This window comes from Pseudopodoces humilis, chromosome 7 (genome assembly GCF_049639895.1).
Source record: "Pseudopodoces humilis isolate 2021_Gansu_Grassland_sample_001 chromosome 7, ASM4963989v1, whole genome shotgun sequence".
Taxonomy (NCBI): domain Eukaryota; kingdom Metazoa; phylum Chordata; class Aves; order Passeriformes; family Paridae; genus Pseudopodoces; species Pseudopodoces humilis.
Genome location: NC_142206.1, coordinates 2,028,792 through 2,056,663, shown reverse-complemented (window position 1 = coordinate 2,056,663; position 27,872 = coordinate 2,028,792). Strand labels below are relative to the sequence as shown.

The 27,872-nt window shown below is 42.1% G+C and overlaps 1 protein-coding gene across 1 annotated transcript in view; it reads left to right on the top strand.

Moving 5' to 3' along the window:
* The window catches only part of KIAA1549L (KIAA1549 like), a 78,719-nt gene that overhangs the window by 19,098 nt on the left and 31,749 nt on the right, over positions 1-27,872 (top strand). Inside the window, exons 9-15 of the mRNA XM_088057414.1 lie at positions 953-1,104; positions 2,527-2,698; positions 5,872-6,035; positions 11,869-12,059; positions 15,767-15,894; positions 24,168-24,346; positions 25,900-26,117. Of these exons, the coding sequence (XP_087913540.1) occupies positions 953-1,104; positions 2,527-2,698; positions 5,872-6,035; positions 11,869-12,059; positions 15,767-15,894; positions 24,168-24,346; positions 25,900-26,117 (1,204 nt within the window). The remainder of the gene's footprint in view (positions 1-952; positions 1,105-2,526; positions 2,699-5,871; positions 6,036-11,868; positions 12,060-15,766; positions 15,895-24,167; positions 24,347-25,899; positions 26,118-27,872) is intronic.

The window sequence follows — 27,872 nt, the reverse complement described above, 5'->3', positions numbered from 1 at the left end:
AGGTGCCACATTCTCATGCACAATCACTTTGACTTCAGAAATGACACCTGGGCAAGAAAGAGACCCTTTCTCTCAGACATCTTTGAGATACCAGAGCCTTTCTAGTTGGTGTGTCTGTACCTGGAATTGTTTAGTGCTCAGGAGAGCAAGAACAAAGGGCTCTGACATGAAATAGACTTGGTACCAGTTCCACCTTTTCATAAATTTGAAATAAAACATAAGTTTATGCAGAGATTATGATCCTCTGAAGGGAGTGGTACAGCTCCTCCCAGTATGGACCCTGTGAACCTGATACTCCATTTCTTGCCTCTGTGCACTCTCTGTGGATTGTTATTGATGTTACAATGGAAACTGTTTTCAAAAAGATCCTGGTGACTCAGAAGACTTTTTTGAAATAATACTGTAAAAACCATACATATGTATCAATTGAATCAGCATATCTTATCACTGTTTTTGAACTTTAGAATCCAGTGTCTTTTAAGTCTTGCATTCATTTATACTTCAGAAATGTTTATTCAGGTTTCTGTGCTCTCAAACAGGATATTTTGTTTGAGACTGTACAAAATCCAAACTTCAGAGTTCAAATTCTCAGGATAGAAACTGGTTAATGAGAACATCTGGCAATAAGCATAAATCCAGCAGCACTCAAATAGGTTTGAACCTAATTTTTACATTGAAGATCATAGAGTAGACGCTCCCCTGAGCCATTTTGGTAAACTGAAGGCCTAGAAATGGTATTTTGAGATTTTTACTCTCTGAAACATCACTGATATTATCTGAGATGAGCAGTGCAGGGACTGAAACAGAAGTTATATCCCCACAGGGAATCACTGACAGGGAATAACAACATCCAGGTATTTTTCTTCCCGTCCCAAACCGTCCCACAGACCCCGTGCTGCTTCACCTGGCCGTGCATGAAGTGCTGATATGTGTTTTTTCTCCCTTCCCACAGTCATCCAAGGGGTTGATATTGCTTTGCTGGGGCTGAACAACCAGAGCTTTGCCAGACTGATGGAGCAGCGCTTGGCCCCGCTGTTCATGATGTCCCACCAGCAGGGAAGGCGGTTCAGACGTGCCACTACCGTGGGCAGCTACACCGTGCAGGTGCTCAAAGGAGCTGTGTTCAAAAAAGTGCTTTGCTTGCATGTGTCCTGCTTCAATTTCCTGTAAAAGACGTGTCTAACTAAATTTCTTGGCTGAAATTTTCCTGTGTTTCTCGTGGATATCAAAGCAGCGAGGGCAGAATGCCTGGCATTGCTAATTGTGCCTTTTTCTGCTGCCAGCCGTGTTGGCATGCCTGTCATCCTCCAGAAATCATCATTAGTTAATCAGTGTTCATAAATATTTTCTCTCTGGTTGCTATGAGGATTGGTACAAAGTACATATTTTAGCACATTCAGCATAATGAAGAGCTCCAAGTTTTTTCTTCATGATGGAAGTTTCCTAGGTAACTCAAAGCTAGAACTTACATTTTTTTTTCTTTTTGTTGGAAAAAAATGCAAGAAGCAGCCTTTATTTATGCAGTTAGTCATCAAATCATGTGGCCCCAGATCATGTTATGAAGTAGGGACTTCAGACCTGAGTAATTTATTAATCATCTTCCTTTTATTTACAGCATTTTACATTCAGTATTTTGAACTGATCATACTTTGTTTTCTCAACAATTAAGCCAACTGATGCTATGGGCAATTAAGAGATTTCTTCTTCAGTCTTCAAAAATTAGTTATTTAAAAAAAAATTAAATTATGTTTTTCAAGAGTTGTTTGTTGTAAGGTAGAAACCCAAGTTATTTTATTTCCCATTTGCCCACACAATTCTTTATATTGTTCCACTGAAAGAATTTAAAAGAAGGAACACATTTTACTTGCCAAAAGTGTGAACCTTTGTAAAACTTTAGTCCATAGCATAATGGAGAAGAACCACAAAACTGCTTTTTCTTCTCATCATTAGAAATGTTTGACACTTTCTCCACTCTCAGAAAAGTTAGAGGTACAATGGAAAAATTCTGCCAGTGTTCTGCAGAATAAAATGGGAAAAGCAAGATTCCTTTCTTATCAACCTGTTATATCAAAAAAATAATGAGTATAGAAGGGAAATGTGAGGCTGTTTTTCAACTTCAATATGCCAGTAAAGTACAGTTTTCAGTATTAGAGCAGATTATAAGAATTCTCCCTTTACAAAGGACTGTAATGTCCAAAAATTTGGTCCTTTCCTCTTTACTGAATGCTTTTCTTAGTGTAGGGTTTTACCTTAGGATTATGATTAATTTTTTTTAAAGAAAAACTTTAAGAAAAATTAAGAAAAATTCTCTGACTGACTGATTTAGCATCCTGGGCTCTGAAGGGGAGAAGCTCTGATCCTATGAGAATATTTGCATGGAGCTTATGCTTTTGGGAGATCTTGAAGGAGTTCCCTGTGGGCACTGCCTCCAAACAGCTCCTGGCAAGTTCTGCTGTGGGTATAATGCGAGCACAGTTTATTTCTCTTTCTCTCCTTATTTATTTATTCATTTTTTTTCCCTTAAAGATGGTAAAAATTCAACGTATTCCAGGACCCAAGGAGCCAGCTGAACTGACATATTACACTTTGTACAACGGGAAGCCTTTGCTGGGCACTGCAGCTGCCAAAATTTTGAGTACAGTTGACTCCCAGAGGATGGCCCTGACCCTGGGCTACGTCATCCAAGTTCAAGCTGATCGTAAGAGTCCTTTCAAAAATTCCATGCTTAATCATTGTTTTATTCCATGAGCTGAAAGTTGAAGCTTGAACTTCCACAGTTTTCACTGTGGGAAGTCAGAATTAATTCTGCTGCTGGTGAAACCATGACACCACAGACTAATGGGGCAAAGTTGCTGTTCATATAACTTGGCCAAAAAAAGTAAAATGTGGTGGCTGTTAAGATGTCCCTTATTTTTGAATTGATCAAAATAGAGTGGAGATAGATTCTTTCTATCTCAAAGGTATTGTTTTTTTTTTAACAATAATTTTCATCCAGAAAACAACATGGTTGTTAAAGATATTGTTAAGACACAAATCAGAAAAGTGAAATTGAAAAGAGCTACTTGTGCATATGGGCGGCTTTCTGATTCAAGATATGATAGTATCATTCAGAATAACATGGCCAAAAATGATCCAATCTTGAAAAGCAAAGTGTTTTCAAATTTCTCTTTCAAGACCTTCATCAGTTACTGAGTGATTGTGGACACAGGTTTCTTTAATTTTGGGGGTTTTTTTTTAGCTATTCCTATATGCATGGCTCATAGTCATAAACCTGTGGTGAAGCTTGGTGTGTTTTTTCATGCAGTTCACAGCTCAGTGTACAAACCCATGTACAAAGTGCCAAAGTATTTCTTTAGAAGGAATCAAAATTATATAGTTGACTTCTGCACTGGATCTCCTTACTGGTGAAACAGCACATAAAATGGGTGTCCCTGGTGCACGTAAATCTGCCTGCAGGAGTGGTGAAACTGAAATAATTACGTAAAATAATGAGAGGAAAAGAAGAGACCACTGTAATAAGTAATTTTTATATCATCCATAAACTCAGGATTGAGTAGGAAGACAGAAATATAAGAATGATACAATTCCCAGAGAATGCACCATGTACTGTATCTGATCCTTGACTTGATCATGGTCTACTACTGATTTTAATTCAGCTGAACCCGAGGATCTCCATTCCATAAATCCCAGCATTTAAATTTCAAGTAATTTTGTTTTCCATGAGGATATTTCTTTAATGTATTTTTTTACTAAAGAAATGGATACAGCAGTTTCCTAGCTCTTTGTGCAGTGATGTGATTTATATTTATGCAGGTATTTAGGCAATTATGGAATCTTCTGCTGATCATCTAACTTTGTATTTCCATGGTCTGATAAGGCAGCCTTATTCATCTGTAGATTTTCACACCAGCCACGTATGCATAGAACACTGTAAAAAGAGAATATACAGAAACTGAAAATGTGACCTGAGGTACCGAAGATTCTGAAGGCGAAGTATTTGAAATGTAGGAGATGATTCCATCTTTATACCTTATTATGGGAAAAAACCCAATTTCTTTCCCTTTGGACACGGTTATTTGCAGTCTGTCTTTGTATTGCCACAGAAAATAGTCTGTGTGGATTTCATTTTTGCTCATTATAATTTCTGTTCTAGCAGAATGAAAAGTTCTGTCCCAAAATAATGTAGGAAAAGACATGTACCCTCAGGAGCTCATGGCTGAGTTAAACAAGATAGACTAATAATAACACAAAATATGGATGTTCCTGTGTTATGAGCCAGAGATTGAGTTACAACAGAATGAAAGGCTTGTTTCAAATTCCACTGAAGTCTTACTGAGTCAAATGAAATGTGGGTTGACTTTAGGTCACATTGGAGTCTGGTAAATGAATTAAAGATGTAAATTAGGACTCCTAAATGTCTATCCTATTAGCCATAAGATCATCATTTCCTCTGCTTCCCTTAGAAGGAATAAATATCATTTTTCAACCATTGTTTGCTGCTTCCACAGCAGCAATCTATAATTAAAGTGTCTGTTATTTGTTAAAATTCAGATTCACTTTCCTTCCCCACAGCCCTTTCATCCCCAAACTAAATGTCAAAGTCAATAATTAAGAATTCTGCGAGTCTGTTGAAAAGTGAACCCTGAAAGTCTCCAACCTGGCCTTTTTGCATCCTTGTGCTCCAGCTCTGAGCTTAATGTTCCTACATCACCCAACAAACTTCACTGGCTTTGCAAAAAGTCACAAATCTACAAAGAGAACAGGCTCCAGCCAGGATTCCAGCTGGAGAACTGAGGAGTTCCTAATGACTGCTGCAGAACAAGCTGGTTTGCATTTGAAGTCTGATCCTGAGAGATGCTGAGTGCCTCTGACAGCTCATAAGCTCAATGACATTTGAAAGCTCCGGTCCCCCAGGAAATGGGAGCGGCTGCTTTGTGCTGGTGTTCTCAGCATTGCCTGCCCACACCAGCAACCAGTGCCACAGCAAAATAAACACCAGTATCATGGGGAAATCCACTAAATATTTCACTGCAGTTAAGTTCAGCATTATAAGGAGGTTGTCTGATTGTTTTTCCAGAATGAAATGAGAGCTGGGAATGTGTCACGGGAGGATCTCTTATGTGTGAACAAGTTGAAGGTTCATACTCAGGGAGATTATTCTGATGAAATGGAATCTAGGATGTTTTTGCATCACTGCATTTCTGAAATGTACCCTTTTCCTTAAGCCATCTTTAATACATCTGCAAGTGGCTCTTTCCAACCTCATTATTTCCACTCCTTCAGAAATGAAGAATTCTTTTTTGACCTTAACTATGATAAATTATTTCTAGAGCACCAGAGAAGCATCTTATTGATATTGATATTGATGATAACAATTCAAGCTGGTTTCATTGTTTTTTAAAAAGCTCTGCCAGTTTGCTCCTGCTGAGCCAGTCAGTCTTTGACACCATGTATGGACTCCATGTGTGCTCTTTTAACACACATGCTAAGGTGATTTGCTCTAAGCTGGGTTTGTGTTTGAAAAATAGTTAAGGATGCATTACTTGCACCTTTTGTTTGTTTATTGTTTAAATGAACCATTGGAGGGATAGCTTATATTGCATCTGTCTTGACTTTGGAGTGGATGTTGGCTTTTGCATGTAACTAGGTAACTTAAAACTAAGAGAAGGGAGCCCAGGGATTTGTGAATTCAACAGTGTTGCTGATTTATCCTTTTTTTTCAACTTTTAAAGTAATACAATTTTCTTGCATAGAAAACTAGATTACTTACAGTGCTTTTGTACTAATTTCTACATGGGGCAACTGAGGGCTGGGAGGAACAGGAACCTTGCCCAGCAAATCTTACCCATGTTGGTTTGCCTTTTTCTGCAGCTGTGGTGAAGAACCCCCCAAACAACCTGTGGATCATCGCAGCTGTGCTGGCTCCCATCGCCGTGGTCACCGTCATCATCATCATCATCACCGCCGTGCTGTGCAGGAAGAACAAGAACGACTTCAAACCAGACACCATGATGAACCTGCCTCAGAGAGCCAAGGTCAGTGACCCAGCTCTAGATCCAGGAGTCCATGTGCCTGCTGAGGCTGTGACCCTTGGGTAGATGCAGCTGAAGGATGTTTGGAATTGGAAGGGTTGTTAGAGCTTGGATCAGCACATCTTCTGTAGGACCTCAAAGCCCCTGGCCCGAGCTGTTCCTGCCAGGTGGGAATGTCTGAAGTCTGACTGCAATTCAGACCTGACCCTAAGCAAAACTCTCCTGCTAATCCAGAATAGACATTCTTTGAATTTCGTTTTTCTCCTACTGCTATTTTTCTTGTAGGTGTTTTGGACTTTCCAATTTACTTATGTATATTGCTGATTGGGTTCAAACAATTACATCTTTCTTGCAGTTACTAATCCATATCAATTACAAGAATTCTTTTTTTCCCAAATCAAATGCACTTCCAGTTTGATCCTCTGACAGAAAAATGTCACAGAATACTGTTTCATCTCCATAGTGAAAAAGCCTGTCCTCTCAGTGCTTCTATTCCATGGCTCTTGATCAGCTCCACCCAAAGAAAGGAGTTTCTAGCCCATGGAGCCCGTGTGTAATTCAGACTGATCCTTTGCCCTTTTAGCTGGCTTTGTTCTTCTCCACTGGCATGGGATTGAGATGAATATTTTTTTGGTTTCTTAATGCTACAGACAGCAGGATTATTGAGATTTCAGCTCTGTTGCTTCTGCTGAAAAATGTAGATTGGAAGAAGAGTTGAAGGAAGGCAGGATGCATTTGACAGCTCTTTTCTCCTTATCTTAGGTTTGTTGCAGATGGGTGCAGCTGGTGCCAGTTGGAAACCAGACATTTGTATCAAAAATGATGCAGAAAAGACATTTCTCTTTTGGTTCCAATGTGCTCTTTATCCACTATTATCCATCCAGTGTTAAGATTAGATCTGCAAAAGTGAAACACGATATCACAAACACAAACAAGAATTAATATCACTGCAGTGCTGTGTGATGCCCCATTGAAGCCCCTAAAATGCAAATTATGCTTTATTAGGAGCTGTTGCAAGTGCTATGCACCATTTGATTTTTTAATGTATAAACTGGGTCCCAACTAAAGAAGAAAAATAGAACAAAACTTGTACATTATTTTGAACTACCCATCAATATGGGATGCTTAACATCTGAAGAAAGTTCCTATTTAAACAAAAACAAAACAACAACCAACCTACTGCTGGTTGAGGCTAGAGCACAGGAAAAAGTTGGAAGTATTTTCATACTTTAATCCATTGTTTTAATTCCAAAAGAAGTACAAAATTGGACTCTATCTGATCTAGAGAAATCAGATTTGATCAGGCTGTAAGATACATGCTCAGGTTAAAGCCTGTTTGGTCAGGTTACATTTGCATCAGCCATCAGTGCATCAAACGGGAGCTGGGTCTGCAATTGCTGGAACATTTTGGTTTTGTTTTGTTTTGCTGAGCTCCCAGCACCCACACCACAGTCCTTTCAGGAGATTTTCCTGCAGGTTTGTTCTCTTTGCAGCTGGAATGCCGAAGGTTCCCTTCCAGAGTGCGTTTCCCCTTTCCGGTTTGAGACTCCATAAAATTGAATTTAATTCATTATCTGAAAAGTGATGCATTTCCAAATGAAAGCTAAATTGCTTTCCATTTAGTTTCACGATGATGGCTCCATCAGAAAAGTTCTGCCAGATCTAGAGTTGACTCTGGTATATGGACTGTGGAAGATAAATCCTGCAGTGGGACTGGGAGTGGACTGGTTTGGTCATTTCTGATTTCAGCATCTTGAATTAAAACAAGGCTAAGAAACATATTTTGAGAAGATAATGAAAGAAGGTAATTTCAAAAAGAAGAATCTTAGTTATATTTTTAATTTCAGCGCTAGGGATAGTGGTAATTGCTTGAACTGTAATTGCCATATTTCATGTGGTTTGGCGTGAGCACATATCCATGTCACATTTAAAATGACTCTGTTGTATTTCACGGCTGAGCAAAGTGCCCCAGACTGCTGATTAATGCTGACTCTGCTGGAAGCAGAGTCACACTGGAGTGATTTGTAGTTTAAGCAGCCGTTTTAGGATTTTGCTCCTGTGCATCCGAGCCGCACTGTAGAATTTTGTGATGCCTTGTGGACATCCAGCAGCCTGCCTGGGGAGGGGAGCAGGATGTGATGGGATTCCTGCCTGCTGGGCTCTCAGGTGCGTTTGTTTGCTGTGCTGGGGCTCCAGAATCCCTGCTCCAAGGGGATGGGCAGAGCAGAGCTGCTGCAATCCTGCGGGAGGGAGGCTGCGGGTCCTGCCACATCCCTGCGGTGGGATCCCTTTTTTATGTATTTTTTATATATATATATACATATATATTTTAACATCTTTAGTGTCTTTTTCACAATCATTACCAGCACAAAGTGTCCCAGAAGGAGGCACGGACGCAGAGCCAGGGTAATGGCATGTTCAGCATTAAATGTGTGCGGCAGGGGGAGGTGAGCAGGGGATGGAGCAGAGCAGCAGTGCTGCTGCCTGAGCCTGCTAATTAAGGCGTGACTTCTGTGCTGTGGCAGACTGAAGGGTAAATAAATGAAGTTTGCAAAATGACCTCTGGTACGCAGCGTAGTTTATGGGATCTCTCTTGGGAACTGTGTTGCTGTTCTGAATTGCCTCAGCAGTCAGGGACATCTGGATGCAGTTGCAGGGAAAAGGAAAATTGAAAAATACCTTTTTTTTTTTTTTCAATTTTCTCTCTAGCTGTAAAATGAAAAGTAGTATAAATTCAAATTGGTGAAATTCTGATGGGATTTTATTTTAATGCTATTTCAATGCTGTTTTTATTTTAAGCAACTGTTTTTGCTTTGAGGTTTTGGATGGATGTTAACTTTTGCCTCCCTTGCTTTCTAATTCACAGCATGCATTTTTAAAGTCTAGAATCTCATTTGTTCCCTCACCTTTTATTTTTTTTAGACCATGAAAGAATAAGTTTGCAGGTAAAGAGAGATAAGATCTGTAGTCTAAGACACACAAACAAAAGCAAGTGCTGCAGGCCATGGGAAAACAAGCTTTATCAGTTTGATAAAGGGAACAGAGAAAAAAAGACAGTGAAACTGGACCTGGGTATACGGGAGGGGCGGATTCCTTCCTTCCTTCCTTCCTTCCTTCCTTCCTTCCTTCCTTCCTTCCTTCCTTCCTTCCTTCCTTCCTTCCTTCCTTCCTTCCTTCCTTCCTTCCTTCCTTCCTTCCTTCCTTCCTTCCTTCCTTCCTTCCTTCCTTCCTTCCTTCCTTCCTTCCTTCCTTCCTTCCTTCCTTCCTTCCTTCCTTCCTTCCTTCCTTCCTTCCTTCCTTCCTTCCTTCCTTCCTTCCTTCCTTCCTTCCTTCCTTCCTTCCTTCCTTCCTTCCTTCCTTCCTTCCTTCCTTCCTTCCTTCCTTTCCTTCCTTCCTTCCTTCCTTCCTTCCTTCCTTCCTTCCTTCCTTCCTTCCTTCCTCTCCTTCCTCTCCTTCCTCTCCTTCCTTCCTCTCCTTCCTTCCTCTCCTTCCTCTCCTTCCTTCCTCTCCTTCCTTCCCTCCTTCCTTCCCTCCTTCCTTCCCTCCTTCCGCCACTTCCTTCCTCATTACAAGAGAAAACTATCCCAGAAACACCTCTCTGTATTCAGTCTGCCCTTTGCCAGGCAGTGTAACCTTGTGGTGTCTCTCTATCAATGTATTATTTCAAAAGCAATATTAGAATCTCAGTCCTGCAGACTTTGTCAGTATTTTGGAAGTCCTGGACGTTTGCAGTGCTTCAGTGGTGCCTGATCGTGATTTAGCCTTGCCAGTTCCCTCCAGGGGTGGCAGAGCCATCTGCTCCTGTGGGCTTTTACAGAGCAGGAATCCAAGAGCAAATTTTATTTAATGCAATATGTCTGCTGATGAGGATGACTTTCTCAGCTCTCCTTTTATTGCAGTTTGTTACTGGACATGGTGGTAAGTAGAACTCTGATTAAAATAATCCTTCATTTTCTTCCTGTGGCAGATCTGAGCTGGGACACTGCAGAATTCTTTAGTAATTCTCATGTCCTGCTGTTTCTGGTTTGGTTTGTATTTTGTCTGGAGGGGTTTTTTTTTGGTTTGTGGATTTTTTTAAAAATAAGATACAAAGTTGAAGCTCATTTTACTCTTTCAAAGCCATGGAGGGAGAAATAACTGATTTAATCACCTCTTCTCTCTTGTTACCTTCTTTCAGAATATTCAGGGGTGTCTCAACCGACACTTAATATTTACAATGAGGCTGAAAAACATTATTATAGTTAACAGTATTATTATTATGTAGGACATTGTGCAGCATTTCTCCCTAGCTGTTCTTCACACAGCTTCTGCTTCCTTTCCCTCATTTGCTGCCTGTTTTGTGATTCTCAATATTTGGTGGCTCATTTGGTGGCTGTTTTGTGGTACCCTGCTTGCCATGGAGGGCTGATGGTGAAGGCATTTCTCTGATATATTGCAAGTTCCATGGGGGTGATTTGTGGATTTGTCTTCTCCTTAATGTATGGAAGCTTCTTATCAGAGGAATGCTGAAGTATGGAAACACATTAGGAACCATTAGCCTCAGTCTGAGCAGGAGTTTGGGAATGCCATGCAGGTCCACATAAAGAAAAAACATTTTTTGTGGTTCAAAAAGTGCAGAACAGCCCCATTCTTGTCAGACTGAGATCACCTGTGAAATGTACCTGAATTTAGAGCTGCAGCCCAGATTAAGTGAGGGATACAACAAGAGAAAATGCTTTTCAGAGCTCCTCCTTTTTCTGTGCCAGCAGAAATTTTTTTTCTCCTGCTGATTTGCTTTTGGAACTAAAATATTCAATGATGACATGAGAGGAACCTGGATAGAGTAATCAGACATGAGCTAATGCTAAAGTATTTCCCAAGCTATGTGTGAGGTTTAAAATCACCACTTGCTCAACTTTCAAGTGTTTTGTGGTCCTTAGTATTTTGTCAATAGTCTTTTTACTTCAGGAAGAGCAACCTTCCCATTTTTGGTAAGTTAATTTTATTTAGTGTAGAGGAAAACATTTTCCAGAGGTAGTCAGGAATTTCTTTGAGTGATTTATTCATTTTTTTACCAACAGATAATGCTGGATTTTTTTGTATTTTTATTTTTTCCCCCTTCTCTTCCCCTTCTAATTGAAAATACTATTTGGAAAGTCAACTTCTGTCTAAATGTTTAATTTTTCCATTGAGAGAATCCACCTTTCCTTGGCTGCTTTGCCCAGAAGGCATGTGTTAGTTGTGCTGGGCAAGAACTGCCTTGCTGCAAGGCTCTGGTGAAATGCCGCTTCCCAAGAGAAACAAGTGAAGTCAGTAATATCCTTCCCAGTAGGCAACTGGCAAGCCAGGGGAAATCTAATTTCACTGATCTGAAAAAGATTCTTTTCTGGAAAATCTTGTCCATGAAACTTTCTGATGTGTGCCTTTTTTACTTTGGCTTGACTGGGAATAAATTACTCCCACCTCCTTCGGAAACACAAGGGTTTTGTCAGAGAAAGTTTTCTGTGTGGTTTTATTTTTATTTTTTTTTTACTCCTTATTTTTTCTTCCACATCCTCGTTCTCCCACTGTCTGTCAAAGTAATCTCTGAGGGTGTTACAGCAGGGTAAGAAAGGTTAGCCAAGATCAATTTTATACTAACTAATCATGTCTAAAATGTGTGCAATGGAGATCTCATCAGAGAATTGGTTTCCTTTTGGGCATTCACAGGGTAATCAATGTATTTTACCTGTCACTTATGTAATTTAAAAAGTTAAGGAGCAGTGAAAAATTTTACATTGAATTTGAAAGTTTATATTAAATCTAACACATGCTGGAAATTTCTGTTATTTCTCCTTTTTTATTTTTATTTTTGCAGCCAGTACAAGGCTTTGACTATGCCAAGCAACACTTGGGCCAGCAGGGAGCAGAGGATGAGGTTTTACCTGTGACTCAGGAGACTGTCATCCTTCCACTTCCAGTCAGAGATGCTCCTGCCTCCCAGGAGAGAGAAACTACCCAGGATGGGAGCACCATCAAAACTGCCAAATCCAACGAAACAAGGAAAAGGTATGGGCTGGCACCTGGTGCCTTTCCACAGAGGAAAGGGTTAATAGGATATGTGCTGCTGGTTGCTGTCAGGGCTGGCACCCAGGCTGTGTGTGTGGCACATGGCTCCTCTCCAGGATGTATCCTTGGCATAACACTGGTCTGTGCTGGATGTTCTGCTGCTGCAAAATATGAGATAAAACCAAGTGGAGCCTTACCGAGGAGGTGAAGAGGCTTTTTATGGGAGTGTTGGTGTTGCACAAGAGATGAGCCCAAATGAAACGTGAGAGCTGTAGCATGAGCACTAGAAATCTCTCAAGGAACCAAAAGACAGGTTCTCAGCCACTGTGAATTGCTGTCACTCCACTGGCAGGCTCTGTCACTCCAGAATTAGAGCCAGTGCCTTCACTAGCACCAGGGGAAACCCTAAACACCCACTAAATTATGGAAGACCTCTAAATCCAAAGCATCTACAGCAGGACAAAACTTCTGAAGTGTAAGAATAGACTAGATAATGTCAGTGTCTAGGGTAAAGTGTCCCAGGTTCTCACTCTTCATAATAAAGTCTCTAGGCTTGTAGGATCATGGATTCAAGATCTCCAGGAAGCTATCTGGCTCCTCCTCTCTGCTGCAGGGTCCAACACTCCCCTAACTCAACTTTATCTACCTTATTTTAAGGTCTTCCACTGGTGGGATGATCACAACCTCCTCCAGCAATCTGTTCTCTCCTGCCTTTCCTGTCAGGAAGTTTTACCTCAGTTTCACCTTCCCTCAGCCATCAACAGAATAGCTGAATATTTCTTGTCGAGGCGAGGGAAGCTGATTATCCCTTTATCCCAGCTGTTTTGCATGCTTTCAGGCCAGTTTTCACCTTACCCTCTCTCCCTGGTATTAAATGAGAGTGGAACTGAGGATAGATATTGAAGGAAAGAGAGGAAAATAAACCTGTTAGGTGAACAACCTGAACAGAGGTAACTGTTGCTGTGTAGCTCTCAGACATTACACGGGCCTGGCTTCTTGAAGGGATTTGATAACATACAAGGAAAGCAGCTGACTACTGCAGAGAAATTCTGGAGAAAACCAAGCCTTCCTAGCTGAGTCACCTCATCTCATCCAGCATTCCCCACTTTGGAATAATGGGAAAGCTTGGAATACTCAGCACAGTGTTGCTGCACACACATGCTGGATGGGGAGGTGTCAGCCAGCATGGTGTGGGGCTGGAGGACTCACACTGCTGCTCTTCTCGGGGGGGTAGACATCCCCACTGGTCATCAGCTGAGGTTTTCCCTGCAGAAAAACAGCCAGAAGGATCCTGAGCTCCTGCCTGGTTTGTCCTACTCCTTTGTCTGTGTAGTGAATCACCTGGAATATGGGAAGAGCTGTCTGCAGGGCACACCAGGAGAGAAGAGCGAGCCAGCTGCAGCTGGATGTAAACTTATTCTGCCATTCAATGCCAGTGAGGTGGTGTTCACACTACAAGCCATTGAAATGTGAGGTTTAGGTCCTACAGTCCCTGTGAACCAAGCAGCACCTGTCCCCTTCAAAGTCTTCCATCCTTTGAGGAAATGACAAATGGAAGATGACCGTGACACCTGCAGCTGGTGCTGGTGCTGGGCAGGTCAAGTCTTTGCAGGAATTGTTCTTTAAAATGTTTTGAAGCCTCTCCAAAGCCATGTATAAACACACATAAAAAATGTAAACCAGCCCTGTTAATTAATCCTCTAACCAAAGTGATTAAGCACTTCACTCAGTCTTTTGAGTGAGTGCAAAAATCCCCCACTTAATCCGCACCCTTTTAAACAAATGCTGATAAGCAAACCCAATCCAGGAAAGTTATTCTCATTATAAAATGTGCTGAACCTTGGTGCCCTTCTAAGTAAATAACTAAGAGTTAGTTTTTCCTCCCTTAGGGTGATTACTTGAGTAAGTGAGAACATGCAGAATTTCAGTATTTTTCATTCCCAGGAGCAGTGTCTGGAAATGGAATTTAATGCTTGCTGAAGATGAAGAAATATTTCTTGACCTTTATGTGTTTGCTCTTTCATTCAGGGTACTTTACAGCCTGAAAAGGTCAATTCAAACCAGACAGCCATGAAGTGGCTGGTAACTGATCAGACTATCCTCTCTGCTATCACCACTGAAAGAAACTTCTCAGTTAATAATGTGAGGGCCACTTATAAAGGATGACTATTGGGATTAGTGTCACCACAGAAATCGTTGTGCAAGCTATCCATGCTCTTCTTTTCTGTGTTCGCAAGTTGAGCAGATTTTCTCCAGGTGTTGTTCTGTCCCTGGATGGATTTTTTTTTTACTGGGCTGGGATTATTCATTTAGCAGCGACAGACAGGTTTATAGGGAGGAATGTCGAGAACACTTATTTTCAATAGAATTTCACAAGGAAACCCTCAGGCTGGACTGGGCTGAGTTCTCTGAGAGCCCTGTAGCTGGAAAGAACCTGTTTTAAATTATACATATTTCACCTAGGCTATCTTCAAAAGTGAATCCCCAAGAATTGCTTTTCTCATATTTGTCCCTTGCAGTTCTGCCCACATTAAATGCTTTCTACTTACACCAGGCAGGGCGGCCAGACCTGGAGGTAAATGAATGTTTCAAGCTGATGATACAGTATTGGCAATGATTTACAGGATGGCTTTGACAGTTGTTTTGTTTTAGTACCATTTTCTGGTTATAAAACCGTTGTGACAGCAATAGAATTTGATTTTATTCTTTTTCTCTGTAAATGGAAGCCTCTGTGACTAGGCCCATTATTTTTTCCTCTAATGTAACCTCTTCACATCACCCTGTCAGTGCCCATGACAACTCAGTGGTAGATTGCAGAAAGGTTTGTGAGTAACTGCACAGGTCCTGTGGAGTGTTTTCATTCCCTTTGTAGCAAGTTTCACATGTAAAAATAACGTGACTGTGTCTGGATGCAGACTAGCACCAAATATACTGTTTTGTGCTGTGGCCTGCTTTTCCCAACTGGTGCATTAGGATTTGAGTAACTTGTCCACCCCAAAAAAAGCAGAGAAGCTGTGGTGGGAGCTTGGTCTCAGAGCACACTGCCCATTTCTGTCCCTGCTCCTCGCTGGGACTGAAGGCACAGAGATTCTGCCCTGCCCTCCCTCCTCACCCTGGGCAGGGACCACTTGCAGGACAGGGATATGCAATTAAAACCAGCTCATTAAAACAAGCATTTTCTTAGGGGTTTCAGCCAATGAGGGCACTGATTTAACCGGGTTATGTACCAAAAGGAGAATTTTCTTATCACCTTGCATACGTGCAAAGTGAGTGAGTGTATTTTGCATTTTGCATTTGCATTCTGTGGCTGACAACAGTTGACTGTAAAATCAGACTAAATAATAGAGGAATCGGTTTGGCCACACATCCTAAAACAAAGATCTGCTTTATTTTGTCTGGGTTAATGACACTGAATTGCCAATGGGACTTTTTGTCCTCGGTGGTGGCACTTTTATCACTGTGGGGCTCATGCATGAGGAGCACTTGCATTCCAAGCCCTCGAGATGCCCACCAGCCCTGAACTAATTGTCCAAGTCATGTTCACCTCCCTCCCATCCTTTGCTGCGTTGCTGTTTCCATTCTGCCTCCTTTTGGTACCAAATCGCTGTTGAAAACTCAGCCGTGCAAGCCGCGTGAACGAAATAACCTTGAAAGGAGCTTTAGGAGGAAGAACTCACGTCCTGCCTTGTTGCTATGGTTACTTGCAGCCGGTCCCCGAGCCAGAACGGCTCCATCCTCAGCAATGGGTCGGGAAAGCCCAGCTCTGGCCGGAGCTCGCTGCAGAAAGTGATGGCACCGCAGAAAGCGGCGAAAGACGAGGGGAGGAAGAGGAACGGTGAGAAGCGTTCGCTGTGGTCGCTCCTGCTGCCCTGCCCACACCAGGGGAACCATCTGAAACCAATTTCTCATACCAGCAACCCCTGGGTGTTCTGTGTGTGGCTCATTTGCTGGCTTTTCTCCTTCCCCTTTACTGCTTTCACTGTTTCTCCACATCCCATCAAACACCGTGGTGTTTGTCCAGTGTGTGGGACTTCCCAAGTTTTCTTGCTTTTTTGTTTTTCCCCCTCTTTTTGTTTTTTCCTGGAATACCAGTAAACTAATGAAGATGTGGTGCTTCTTAGTAGAGTTTACAGCTTTTTTTGTTGTGTGGATCCCTAGGATATTAATTTCTTCCTCTGCTGCTGCTAAGCTGGCCCAGATCTGATGAAAATGAATTAATTAGATAAAAATTAATTTGAGAAAGTGTGAAACAGCCAGTGCTTTGTCTTTCCTCACACCCTTGGCACACCTGTTTGTCATTAACACTTACTGTCAGCTTTTCCTGATACACTGGGATGTCATGCTGGATGTTTCTTACAAGACTTTGGTTGATGGGGGTGACCTTGTGACTCGAGATGGATCAGGAACATCTGATGAGAGAAGTATCCAATCCTCTTTTGTCCTCGCTTTTCTCCTCTCTGCTTTTTTTTCCTGAGTTACAGCTTTGTTCCCATAGCTTTGTTTTCCTTATGAATAGAAAACTGGCTAACAGGTTCTAGGTTTCAAAGGGGTTAATTATTTTTTCACTGTATGAAATGTAGCTCATTTTACAAGACATTTGCATTTTCCACGGTTAAAAGCTGTAATTTATGATGGCTTTTTTCTTTTTTTTTTTCTTTTTCTCCACCCAGGAAATCCAATATTCAAATCAGTTCAAAATGCTATTTACATGGGTAGACAAAATAATTTAATGAAGGTTTTTTTTTTGCTTTGTTAGGTTTTACATCTTCATAGAAAATTGGTAATAACGCAGTTTTGTTTGTTTTTTTAAAAGGTAACACCTAACACCCTAAACAATAACACCTAAAAAATAACACCTAACATCCTTCTGATCTGGGCTGTAGTGCATTTCTAGAACATACACAAGCTACTTAAATAAGTAAGCACGAATGTAGTAGAAGGAAATAGTGACCCTTTAATTTAAATCTTAATTTCATTAAAATTTAGGAGGAACCTGTGCATGACACACCTCATCTGCAGAGCCCTCCTGGTAGAGCTTTCAGTTCTGGAGGAACTCTCTTCACTTGACTGCCATGCCACTAAAAAGGGTCACCTGGTCCTCTGGCAGAGATATGAAAGGGAATGAATGCCTTGTTCCCTGGTAAAGAGATGGGAAACTTTTAGCTGTAGGCATGTCTTTTAATGTATGTTTAGGAGAGTTTCCTCAAACAACCCTTTCAGAACAGCTTCTGAGAAGGAGGATGTGGTCATGGCAGATGAAATGACCTCCCCTTGTCAGAATTAATGGAGTTCAGAGCTGTGTGATCACGAATGTCTATTGAAATTGAAATTAAAAACCCAAACCTCAAGGCACCCATGACTTCTCATCCCAGAGCCTGTTCCCCCGTGCTGTGATTACGAGCACCGCTGTCACCTTTGACAGCTTGTGCTTTCTGCAGGGTTTTACCTTTACCCAGTGAGTTTAGCATCCACAGAAGCTGGTGCCTGCTTTTCCTTCCACTTTCAGAAGGAAGCTGCTTTTCTCCCCGTTGTTTGCCCGAGCCTGCTCCAGCTCCCATCCTGGCCGCTGGCTCTGGCGCTCACGTCGGCAAAAGCAGCAGCAGATTTTCTTCTCTGAGAATCTTCAGCAGCATCTTCAAACTGGAATGAATCCCTCGATGGTCACATGCTGGATTTGGGGACTCCAAGTCAGAATGGCTCATTAGTTGCCATAGTTACAGACCAATTTTAGATTCTATTTCTTGCTGACATTTAGTTACAGGGAAGAGTGACAGCACTGGATGTTACCTCAGTACGTAAATTCTGTATGGCTTGTGTCAAAATTGACTGCACATGGAGTGTGTCAGGGCTGTGAGTGAACAATGTGAAAGCAGCACAGACTGACCAGCTTGGCTTCAGGAGTGATGCTTTGGAGGATCAGGAGCACTCTTCAGCTGAACATTATTTCTACAGAAAACACAAAATATCTACTTGAATAAAACAGTGATAGGATTTTGTAAGAAAACAGCATGTTTTTTTCTTGAGGAACACTTATATTAATAGAAATTTTTCTTTCTAAAGTTGATGAGTTCTACATTCATTTAATTCAGACACCTAAAAAAATGAAAGTATTTTTAAAAAAGTGTCCAGTTATGTGTGTTAGAGGATTGTAATATGGATGAATCAGCCAACAGAAGTACTGGAGGTTTCTGAGATGGGTTTGTAAGAGAATGTGGAAGAGAAGAACAGCATATTAGCAGTTCTGCCCATGATTTATCAGGCCCAGCATCATCCAGGGAGAAGCAAATGACTGAACCCACTCAGACCTGGATACCTAAACCAGCCCACAGTGCAAGCTTTCCTTTCAGCAGCTCCTCACTCAGTGAAGCCAATGAAATTCATGTAGGTTTGTTTTCAACTTTTAGGTGCTTGAACTTGCAACCTTCCCATTAATGTCTTTGGGAGAGTGTGATTGGTTGTTTCTTTTTCTAGAGAAACCCAAAGTTTTGATTTGCTATCAATTCCTAATGAAGCACATGACTCCCCAGCTTTTGGACTAAAGTTGTGCAGTTGAGCTCAGGTTTATACTTAAACCTCATCCCCACAGGTGGAGATGTACAAGCAGCACTTCCAAAAAGTCAAACTTTGTGTGAGAAACCTTCCCCAGCTGGACCAATTTCTCATTTTCCAATCATTTGGACATTGTCTTTGAAAACAGATGTAACTTTTCAGAAGTCATTCAGTCAAGAGCCTCACTCCTTTTTAAAATACCAGTCTCTAAGGCTATAATTTCCATTGTCCAGGCAAGAGTTTTCTACAGGAGCAAAGAAGCAGGGAAAAAAACTTTTATTATTGGTTTAGCTAAAATCAAAGGGATTTTTGGGTGTAACTCTGCCAAGCTATGATGCATTGCCTCCTTTACTCTACAGAAGTGTGGGCCACTAGTTTTCACTCTGTCTGATGTGGCAGCTCAGCATCAAAGCCTGTTTTTTTTTAATTTCTGAGCAGCTGTCTACGGTGACTCAAAAGAAAGTGAAATATGGCAACAGCAATGCTGTCTAGTGGCAGTGATGTGGCAGCTTGGACAGAGAGTTAGCTGGGGGAGCTGGTGGATCCCACAAACATCCAGCACCCTTTTTCTGCCTTTTTTTTGTGCTGGCTGAAGTATAAGTCAGAATGGAAAGAGTTGCTTCCAGAGGGTCATGGCCAACTGGGACAGATCTCTGGAGGTAAGGTCCAGTCAGAAAGGAGCCCTAGCAACTGCACTGGAGCACCTGTGCAGATTTGGAGAGAGATGATTCCCCTTCATGATGCCTTTGGAAGGCTAAGAAATCAGAGTGCTGGGAAGAATTTGTGGTGTAGAGGAAGGAGCCTACTCTTTTCATCATCCATTCCCTCATCCTGAAGCAGTATTTTCATTTGCCCCCAAAAGGGAGTTAATTAGGGATTTCATCTGGTTCTTCATCTCCTCACCACAAACTCCTAGGCTTTTTGGAGTAATTTACTACATCTAACCACAGGGGAGTAAAAATCCCCAAGAATAAATAAAATCCACCTGTTTAGCTGTAATCCTGTGCAATTGTACCAGTTGCTCTTGAACCTCCCAGAAGCTTTACACATTGATTCCCTTTCCTCCCAGGATTTCAGCTTGTGTGACACAGACTCATTCTTCCCCTTACTGTTTCCATTTCTTCCATTGCCCTTTCTTTTTGCTGTTTATTTGCTTTAAATAGTGAGAGCACTGTGACCCTGCTAACATCCTGCTGGTGACTGCAAACCCTTTTATTTCTTCAGACTTACTCAATATTTCCTTTTTTTTTTTTTTTTCTGACCCATTTTGGTTGCTGTTCCCATGGGAAGAAAATACTGCACACTGCAGTGCTAAGGTGCCCATTGCAGCAGATTTCTGAGGGATCTGGGATCTCCAAGTGGTCACACAATTAAATATTTCTTCATTTGTGTTTGCCTTCCCCTCTGGATGACTTTTGCTGTGCCACTGATTGAGTCTGACAGGAGTTTTCATCCATGCAGTGGTGTAAAGAGCATGTAGATGTTCATGCCATCAGACCCAGTGGCAGTCTGGATGGCTGAGATTTTTCACTAAAACGTCAGCACTGAAGAAGACAAATGTACAGTTTTATTGTGCAAACAGAGGACTATTTCTGCAAAGGTTTTTAAAGCTCCTGGAGCACCATTTCCTTAAAGAAGCTTGTTGTAACCTCTCATGTCTTCCCTGTATTTTGTGTGCTCTTCGTCCTTGTCAGTTAAATAATTTTAATTAGTGAATGTACCAACTTATTACAGTAGTGTCAGCCAAGAAAAGGGGCTGGGGGATTCACTGGAAACATTATGAAATATGTGGTCTCTTTTTAAAAGACTTTGATGTTTAGAAAGATGAGGCAGATGTGGTTGGAGAAGAAGACACAACCACAGAGAGAGATCCTTGTAGGAAACTCTCACAGAAAGGGAACAAAACAAGCAGCTAAGGGACAAGTCCTCACCCTGTGTGCAGTTTCATTGGGAACTTGCAAATACCACTTTGGAGATCTCAAATGACCTGCTCAGGTGGCTCCTGCTTCAGGATCCCAGGCAAACCCAGGACTGCAGCACCTCAGGCACGTCACCAAGCATTTAGCAGAATTTACACCCAAGGAAATACTGTCCAGGAGGAATCATGAGCTGCTCCCATTAGTTTAAACTGTCTGCTTCCAAAAATACAATATTTGTGCTGTTTGGGAGAGGTTAGAATTGCACTGCCTCAGAGCTGGGTGTAATTGTGAAAGGGTTTTTGTGTTTTCTGTTCCACTGCAGTATCTCACAGAGAGGTACTTCTGTCCTGGAAAGGTTCAGACACTAATGTTGGGAAACTTGTATTTTACTTATAGGCCTATAAACTCCTTCAGAAACTGATGGGGGTTTTTTATTGCTCAAAGCTCATGTTTGTTATCTTTCTGGACATAGTCATCTGACCAGTGGAATGACTTGGAAGACATAGAAAAAAGACCTTTTTTTTTTCTTTATATAGAGATTTTCTCTAAAATGGAAATTAGCTCTCCATTATTAAATCAGGCTGAGGAGTCAGGATTTCTGTTTGAAATACTGGTATCTGGGCTTTTTCCTAAGGAGACATTTTAGATGAGTGACATTGCTTGCCCTTTGTCAAACTGCAGGTATATTCTGTAGGTATGGTTACAATGTTTGCCTGCCCTTCAAGCAAAATAAATCTTTAAAAATACTTCATTGAGTGATGTAAGAAAAGGCAGAGCATGGCCACTTGCTTGCAAGTATTTCCCAACTTTTGGCCTTATGTGTTTTTCTCTACTGATGTCATTCTTTTTCTGAAGGCTTCCAAAATCTTTCAAACTGTTGCTTCTGAGCAGGACAGCCAAAATCTTTGTTTCAGGTGTTTGGCTGGAAGGTTACCTGATTCACAGTCAATTTAAATGTCCTTAATTTTATTTATTAATTTTAGGTATAAGTATTTCAGTCCTTTTTTTCTTCATTCCAACATATTTTGATGAGGGAGAGGGGAGGAAAGACAAAGTAAAAGGAAAGAGAGAGGAGACAAGGAATCTTCCATGGCACTAATTGAAATCTTTGGCTGACAAAAGTATCACTTTTTTTATTTTATTTGAAACTCTAAATTATTAACTAGATAAAAACAATACTTCACCTGTCTAATTGTCTTTTAACCATTGAGATCTGCAGTCCCACAGCAATTTCCATGGGACCAGCTGGTCACGAGTGGGCAGCACCACCTGCTGGCATTGCAGGCTGGAATAACGCAGAGCTGCATGGAAATGGGAGGACAGCATCCCTGGGGCAGATCTTGGGTGGAGACAGAGCTTCAGGGATGCTCCTGCTCCTCAGGAACCCCACTGATCTTCACTGCACCTGGCACTCGACCCGAATAAATGACTGCTCTGGATAGATCTTGGTGTGCTGCAGTCACAGAGAGATTAGGAGGAGAAATTTGATCTCAGTGGTGTGAGGTATCTAGCAGGAGGTATTTCAGAGATAGGAAATTGCTGTTAAGTGATAAAGTTGGGTTTTGCCCCTTTCTGCAGCTCAGGTTCTGAGTCTCACTCTGCACTCATGCAGTGCAGGCAGGAGTAAGCACCTCCACAGGAGTGCTGGAATGCATCTGTTGGAAAACAGAAATGTAAAACATCACTTTTAAACCATGTTGCTAACTGTAATAAGCAAGGGTGATTATTGTGAGTGGCTATAAAGAATGTGTGGGCAGTTTCCTGAAGTTTCCCATGCTGGCCAGTTGCTCACCCCGCTGAGATGCTGGGATGGGAGGACTGGCCCAGGGCAGGGATACACAGCAGAAACAAACACTCCAGGACTTATCCAGTGTTTCTCTGAGCTTCCTTTGGCTTGTTTTTCAAAATTCAGGGGTTGTTGTGCTTCATAAATGGTTGCTGTAAATTCTCTTGGGAGGAGATGGACAGGAGCAAATGATGAAATTCCCTTGCTTGCTAGGGTTCACTGCCAATGCAGATTATAGCAGTGTGCCAGTGGCTGCAGATCACAACCTCTGCTCATCACCTACCAGTAAAAAACAGGCAGTGGGAAAATTTTAGATTATAAATGAACAAATGCTAAGGTAAGGTGGAATAAAATTCCAATTTCTAGTCCCTTTTGGCTGTCATTTCCATGCCAGTAGTGCTGCAGTAGGTGCAGGAGTTGTGCTCACCTTTGAGAGGGCTGATACTGAAGGTGCTCTGTGGTGCTAGTGCTCCCCATCAGAATTAGCTGTCATCTGTGGTTTCTGATTCTTTTCACCCTTATTTTTTCTTCCTTTTAATTAATTAACACACATTTGAAGTGTTTGAGCATGGCCAGTTGGGACAGAGGCATTCAAGACCCACTAAAGCCTCTGTGGTGTTTGGGCAGTTCTGTGGAGCTGCAGGGACAATATTTAATGACAAACTGGTTTAACCCATCTATTGCTCAAAAGCTCAAGTGGTGCTGACTCCAGTCCCACTGAGCACAAACAGAGATAATGAACTAACTCAGTAGGTTCATGCTTTATGTTACTGCTGTCAAATACTGCCAAATATTTTCTTACCAAAATCATTGGCTGTCTAAACTGCTGAGTTTATACAAGTCCATTGTAATTTGTGCTGTGATTAAATATTAAACCAGAGTGTATTTTCAGAGGAAATAAATTTAGAGCAGGCCACTTTGTTCTTTAGCAGAGGATCTCTGCTCCTGTCAGTTAGGAGATGGAGCAAGCATTCTTCCCTCTAATAGCATAATTAGTCAAAAGTGTTTGCAAGGATCTCTTTGTAGAATTTCTGCTCACGCTTTAGTGTCATTCTTTCATTTCAAAATGTGGGTAAGAGTTTTCAGACTCAACAGCTGACAAAGTGATGCAGGTTTGCAAAGAAAATTTGGAGGAGGAGGGGCCCAATTGCATGGGGAAGAATTATCCATTTATATAGAAATCTCAAACTAAAGATGCTTTGCCATGCCATTTAATTTTAAAGATTTAGAGAAGCCTTTTCTTAATTTCTTAAGAAATTTTAACAGTCTAACTTCACAGAGACCTGAAGTCTGCTTGCAAAGCAAAAAATTAAGATTAGATACCATCATTTTCTTAAGCATTTTTAACACACAGCAGAAAAAGCTTTTATTTTAATAAATGACATTTTTAGCATTAATAAGTTTTGAAAAAGAAACCTACTTATTTTAGCAAAATTGCAGCATTAGATGGAAAGAAAGCTGCACTCTTGGGTTTGATCAGGTGTAGCTGCCGATGCCTTGGCACGTGGGCACTTGTGTGTGTGTGTGTTTCCATGTGAATCCTAGGAAATCATCGACTTTTAACTTTCACTGTCATTTTCCTACAACTTCCCATGTCATTCTTCTCCTTTTTTCCATCTTATTAGCACAGATTGGAAATCAACCTTCTCTGGGGAAGCCACAGGTAATCCTGTGAATACATAATGTTTCCTGTGATCTAATGGGATGTTTTTCCCCTTGTGAAGGTTTCCCAGGCCTGCACCTCGAGTGCACCGAGCACATCATTAATCCAAATCGTGTGCTTGCTGAATTTCCCCCTGAGCATGCAGCAGAAATGTCTGTGTCTTTGTGCTGAGTGAGTTTGATGTGCTCTAGTGGCCGTGAGTGATGAAGAGGAAGGAGGGATTCTCTTTGATAACATGGCCAAGTCTGCCATTGACCCCTTCGACACCTCCTCGGGCTCGGTGCAGCTCATCGCCATCAAACCCGTGGCTCTCCCTGCTGTCCACGCTGCTTCAGAGAGGAGCCAGGAGTCTGCCATCATCAATGGAGAGGTGAGGACTGCCTGACAAGTGTCTCCAGGTGTTTCCTTGGCTACAGCCACAAGTGGAACCATCTTAAGCCTGTTAGAGTGGAGGGCTGCCAGGAGCTTCTCACCTTTATGTTGTATAAAGTTCCATTAGCACTGTGGGCTCAGAGGTCTGAGAGTTTAAGATCTGCCCTTTCACAAGGCACCTGTGAATGCCTGCAGCCTTGGAAGAGGTGACTTTCTGTATTCCTACTCTCTCAGTGTCCCTCTCTCCTATTTATAAAAATGAGACATGAAGGCAGAAAGCAGAAGAATTCCTACCTGAATTCTGTGGCTGGGTATGAAAATATGTATAGATCACCTGAGTGCCAAACTGATCTTCCTATACTGAGCAATAAAATCTCGATCAGAGTGAGAAGGGGGACAGTGGGACCATGGCCTTGCTCTGCACTGCAGCCTGTGCACAGAGGGTGCAGCTGTTTCAAAGGAAAAAAAGTGGGATGGCAAAATATCTGCTCCAGATGCTGGCCAATACTTTAACTGCAATACTTATACTCATGTTTGATGTAGATTTAATCAAGACCAGTCCTTTTACAAAGGGCTGAGGCTTTTATGAAGCTGTTGAACATGATGGGAACAAGCCACAGAAATTCCTTGTTTACAAACTCACACTGCAACAGTCATTTAAACAGTTAAACACAGTTTAAGGCAGCAGGCAGGGCTGCTGCCAGGGACACTGTAAAAGACAGTGTCATCAGAGGTCCCATGTGGGCCTGGATTATTGCAGCCTGTTGTGCTCCATTTCATACTTGTATTTTAAGTCCTGATGTGTCATGTAGCTTTCCAACTCGGAGAAAGGTTTATTTAGCTCTCAGCATCTCCTTTCTGTAAGGCAGCAGGATGACACTGCTGGTGCTGTGTGCACCCTTACACACACACTTCCCAGAGTTCCACAAGACCGAGAATTTGACTCTGGAAGCACAAAGCTCAAGTAAATTCCTGATTTCCAAGGAAAACTTGCAGTTTGAAGCAGAAGGGAAGTTTTCTCAACACTTAGGAGAAACCATGGCACTAAGCTGTACCAGGAGAGACCAAACACCCCTTTAAGTTTCCTCTCTGACAGGAGCCCATAAGAGGTCTGCAAGAAAGTGTATAAACAAAAGAAACATTTGATGACATTTCACTGGAATTCTTCCCCAGCCACCAGTGGTGACTTATTGAAGGTTTTGTGTAGTCAGGGGCAGTGTCTGTGTAGCCCAGCAGAGTTCTCACGGGTGAGCCGAAGCACGCGCGGCGTTGGGTCGCGGCAGTTGGCTGACACCACCCGTGTTTTTCCACAGTGGGTGTCTCTGAGTCACTGTTGTAATGGTACACAGTTTTTTTAAGGCTAAAATTATTTAACCATCTGCCAAGCCATAAAAATGCAGCGACTCTGTTCACTTGCAGTTCCTCGCCGCTTGCAGATGGCGCGGTGTGGTACGGAGGGATGACACACGCGGCGCATCAAACACGCGCTGACAAGATCCTTTGGAGGTAGCCAGCCCACCAGCAGCCCTGAAACATCTTCTTGTCTTTTAGGTGAACAAGGCTTTGAAGCAGAAGTCTGATATAGAGCACTACCGCAACAAGCTGCGCCTGAAAGCCAAGAGGAAAGGCTACTATGATTTCCCACAGGTTGATAATAGCAAGGCGCTGACAGACAGAAAAAGGATGTATGAGAAAAACCAGAAAGAGCTTGACCACATTTTGGATCCAGATGCAGATGTCTCATCTCCATTTGCTGAGCCTAAGAACAGGTGAGACTTTCTGTTTGCAGTTCTTCGTCTGGTAGGAGAGTTGATGTTTTGGGAGTCAGAGGGGACATTTTAATGAGCCAGGTGGTTGTTGTATGGTCACTGATCCCTTCTGCTTTGTGAAGAAAATTCATACAGCCCATGGAAAGCATGTCCTCTGCTAAAGCTGCAGGGTGGTTAAAAACAAACAAATAGAAAGAAAAAAATATAAGGGGAGGGACAAGTTCTTGTGAGTCATTCTCAAAGGTAAACAGAAAGTGGTAGTAATGTTTTTGGTGATACTCAGAGCAGACTTTAGGCAGGAAGTTAGCACCTGAAGTGGATCTTCTCCAAAATACAGTGGTGTTACTATTTTATCATTGTTTTAATCTGAATGTAACTATTGCAGTGGGCATGAGATAGCAGAGCCAGTGCTTTGGCCATGTAAGTCCTGCAGGTGGTATCTGTAAGGGGGGGTGTGCCTGTTCCTGGTGATCTTCCTGTGCCTTTAACAGAGAAATTCATCATTTGCTCACCTGTCACGTGAAGCTGGCATGTTGTATAACAGTACCAATGTTTGATTAACACTTCACTGTCTCCTGAGGATGGCATTCAAAACCCCATTTTAGAAAGGAGGGGGGAGTGCAGGTGCTGACTGTGCCTGAGCCGCTGCCGTGGGCGGGTGCTGTGTTGCTGGTGCTCTCTGAAACACAAACTGGCACATTGGAAAGAGGAGATCACACCAGTCCTGCCCCAGGAATGGTACAGTGTGCAGATTCCTCTTCCTTGGAACTTCTGGAGGTGTGAAGGAGGATAAGAGAGTGTGTTTGGCATTACACCTTGCACAGGAGGGCTCTGGTTCTTACTGTAATCAGGGACTAACATCAGCTGATCCATGAGAGAAGAAGGGATGCTGAAGCACCTTTCCTCTGGAAATGGCCCTCATGCCTGGAGATGCAATCTTGCATCCCATCTCCTGGAAAGCTGAGGCTGAAGTTTTCCTGTGAGAGTAAACTGATTGCAAAGTGCTGCTGGTGACACAGGCATTGCACACAGCGAGACTGCAGCAGTTACTCTCGGGGCACAGGGATGAAAAAGACTGTAATGGGAATCACAAAAGCACTCTTGGCTTGGGAAAGCTGAGATCAGATGTATTTCTGTAGGTCTAGAGCTCAGTGGCTGAGGGATGCTGCCCTGCAAGTGCTGTTTGCCAGGGCTGCACTGAAGAGATTCTGACTCAGCCATGTGTTATGTTCTTGCTGGATTTCCTGGTGCAGTTTTCCAATTTAATGTGCACTGAGAAGGTAAGAGATGGAGCCTGTCCTGACATGGGAGCCCTGCTCTGCACACTCTGTCCAGGAGGTACAGACAGAGCACAGGGAATGCATTTAGCCCAGGGAGCTGGAAAGTTCCCTCAGTTTTGCCTTGGTGTTGCTGTGACTGATTGAGCCATTAATTTGGAGGCTCATTGTGTGTCACATGGCTCACAGGAGGTGTTTATAACATTGAACTGAAGCTTTAACACAACCACACTTTGTGCTTTCTGTTAAATACACTGCTGTGTGTTTGCTCACGTGCCAGTGTGTGGGAAGACCCCATACATTTTTTCCAGCATGTTTCCCAGTGTGTTGTGTAAATCTGTCACAAAGTCTGTTTGAGACAGTGATCCCTGGCATGACAGAAACTGCTGGGAAGAAGGTAAACTCCTGTGGAGAAGGGATTCCAATGGGTAACTGCACCATAACAGGCTGGCTGCTGAACTTGTTAAATATATAAATA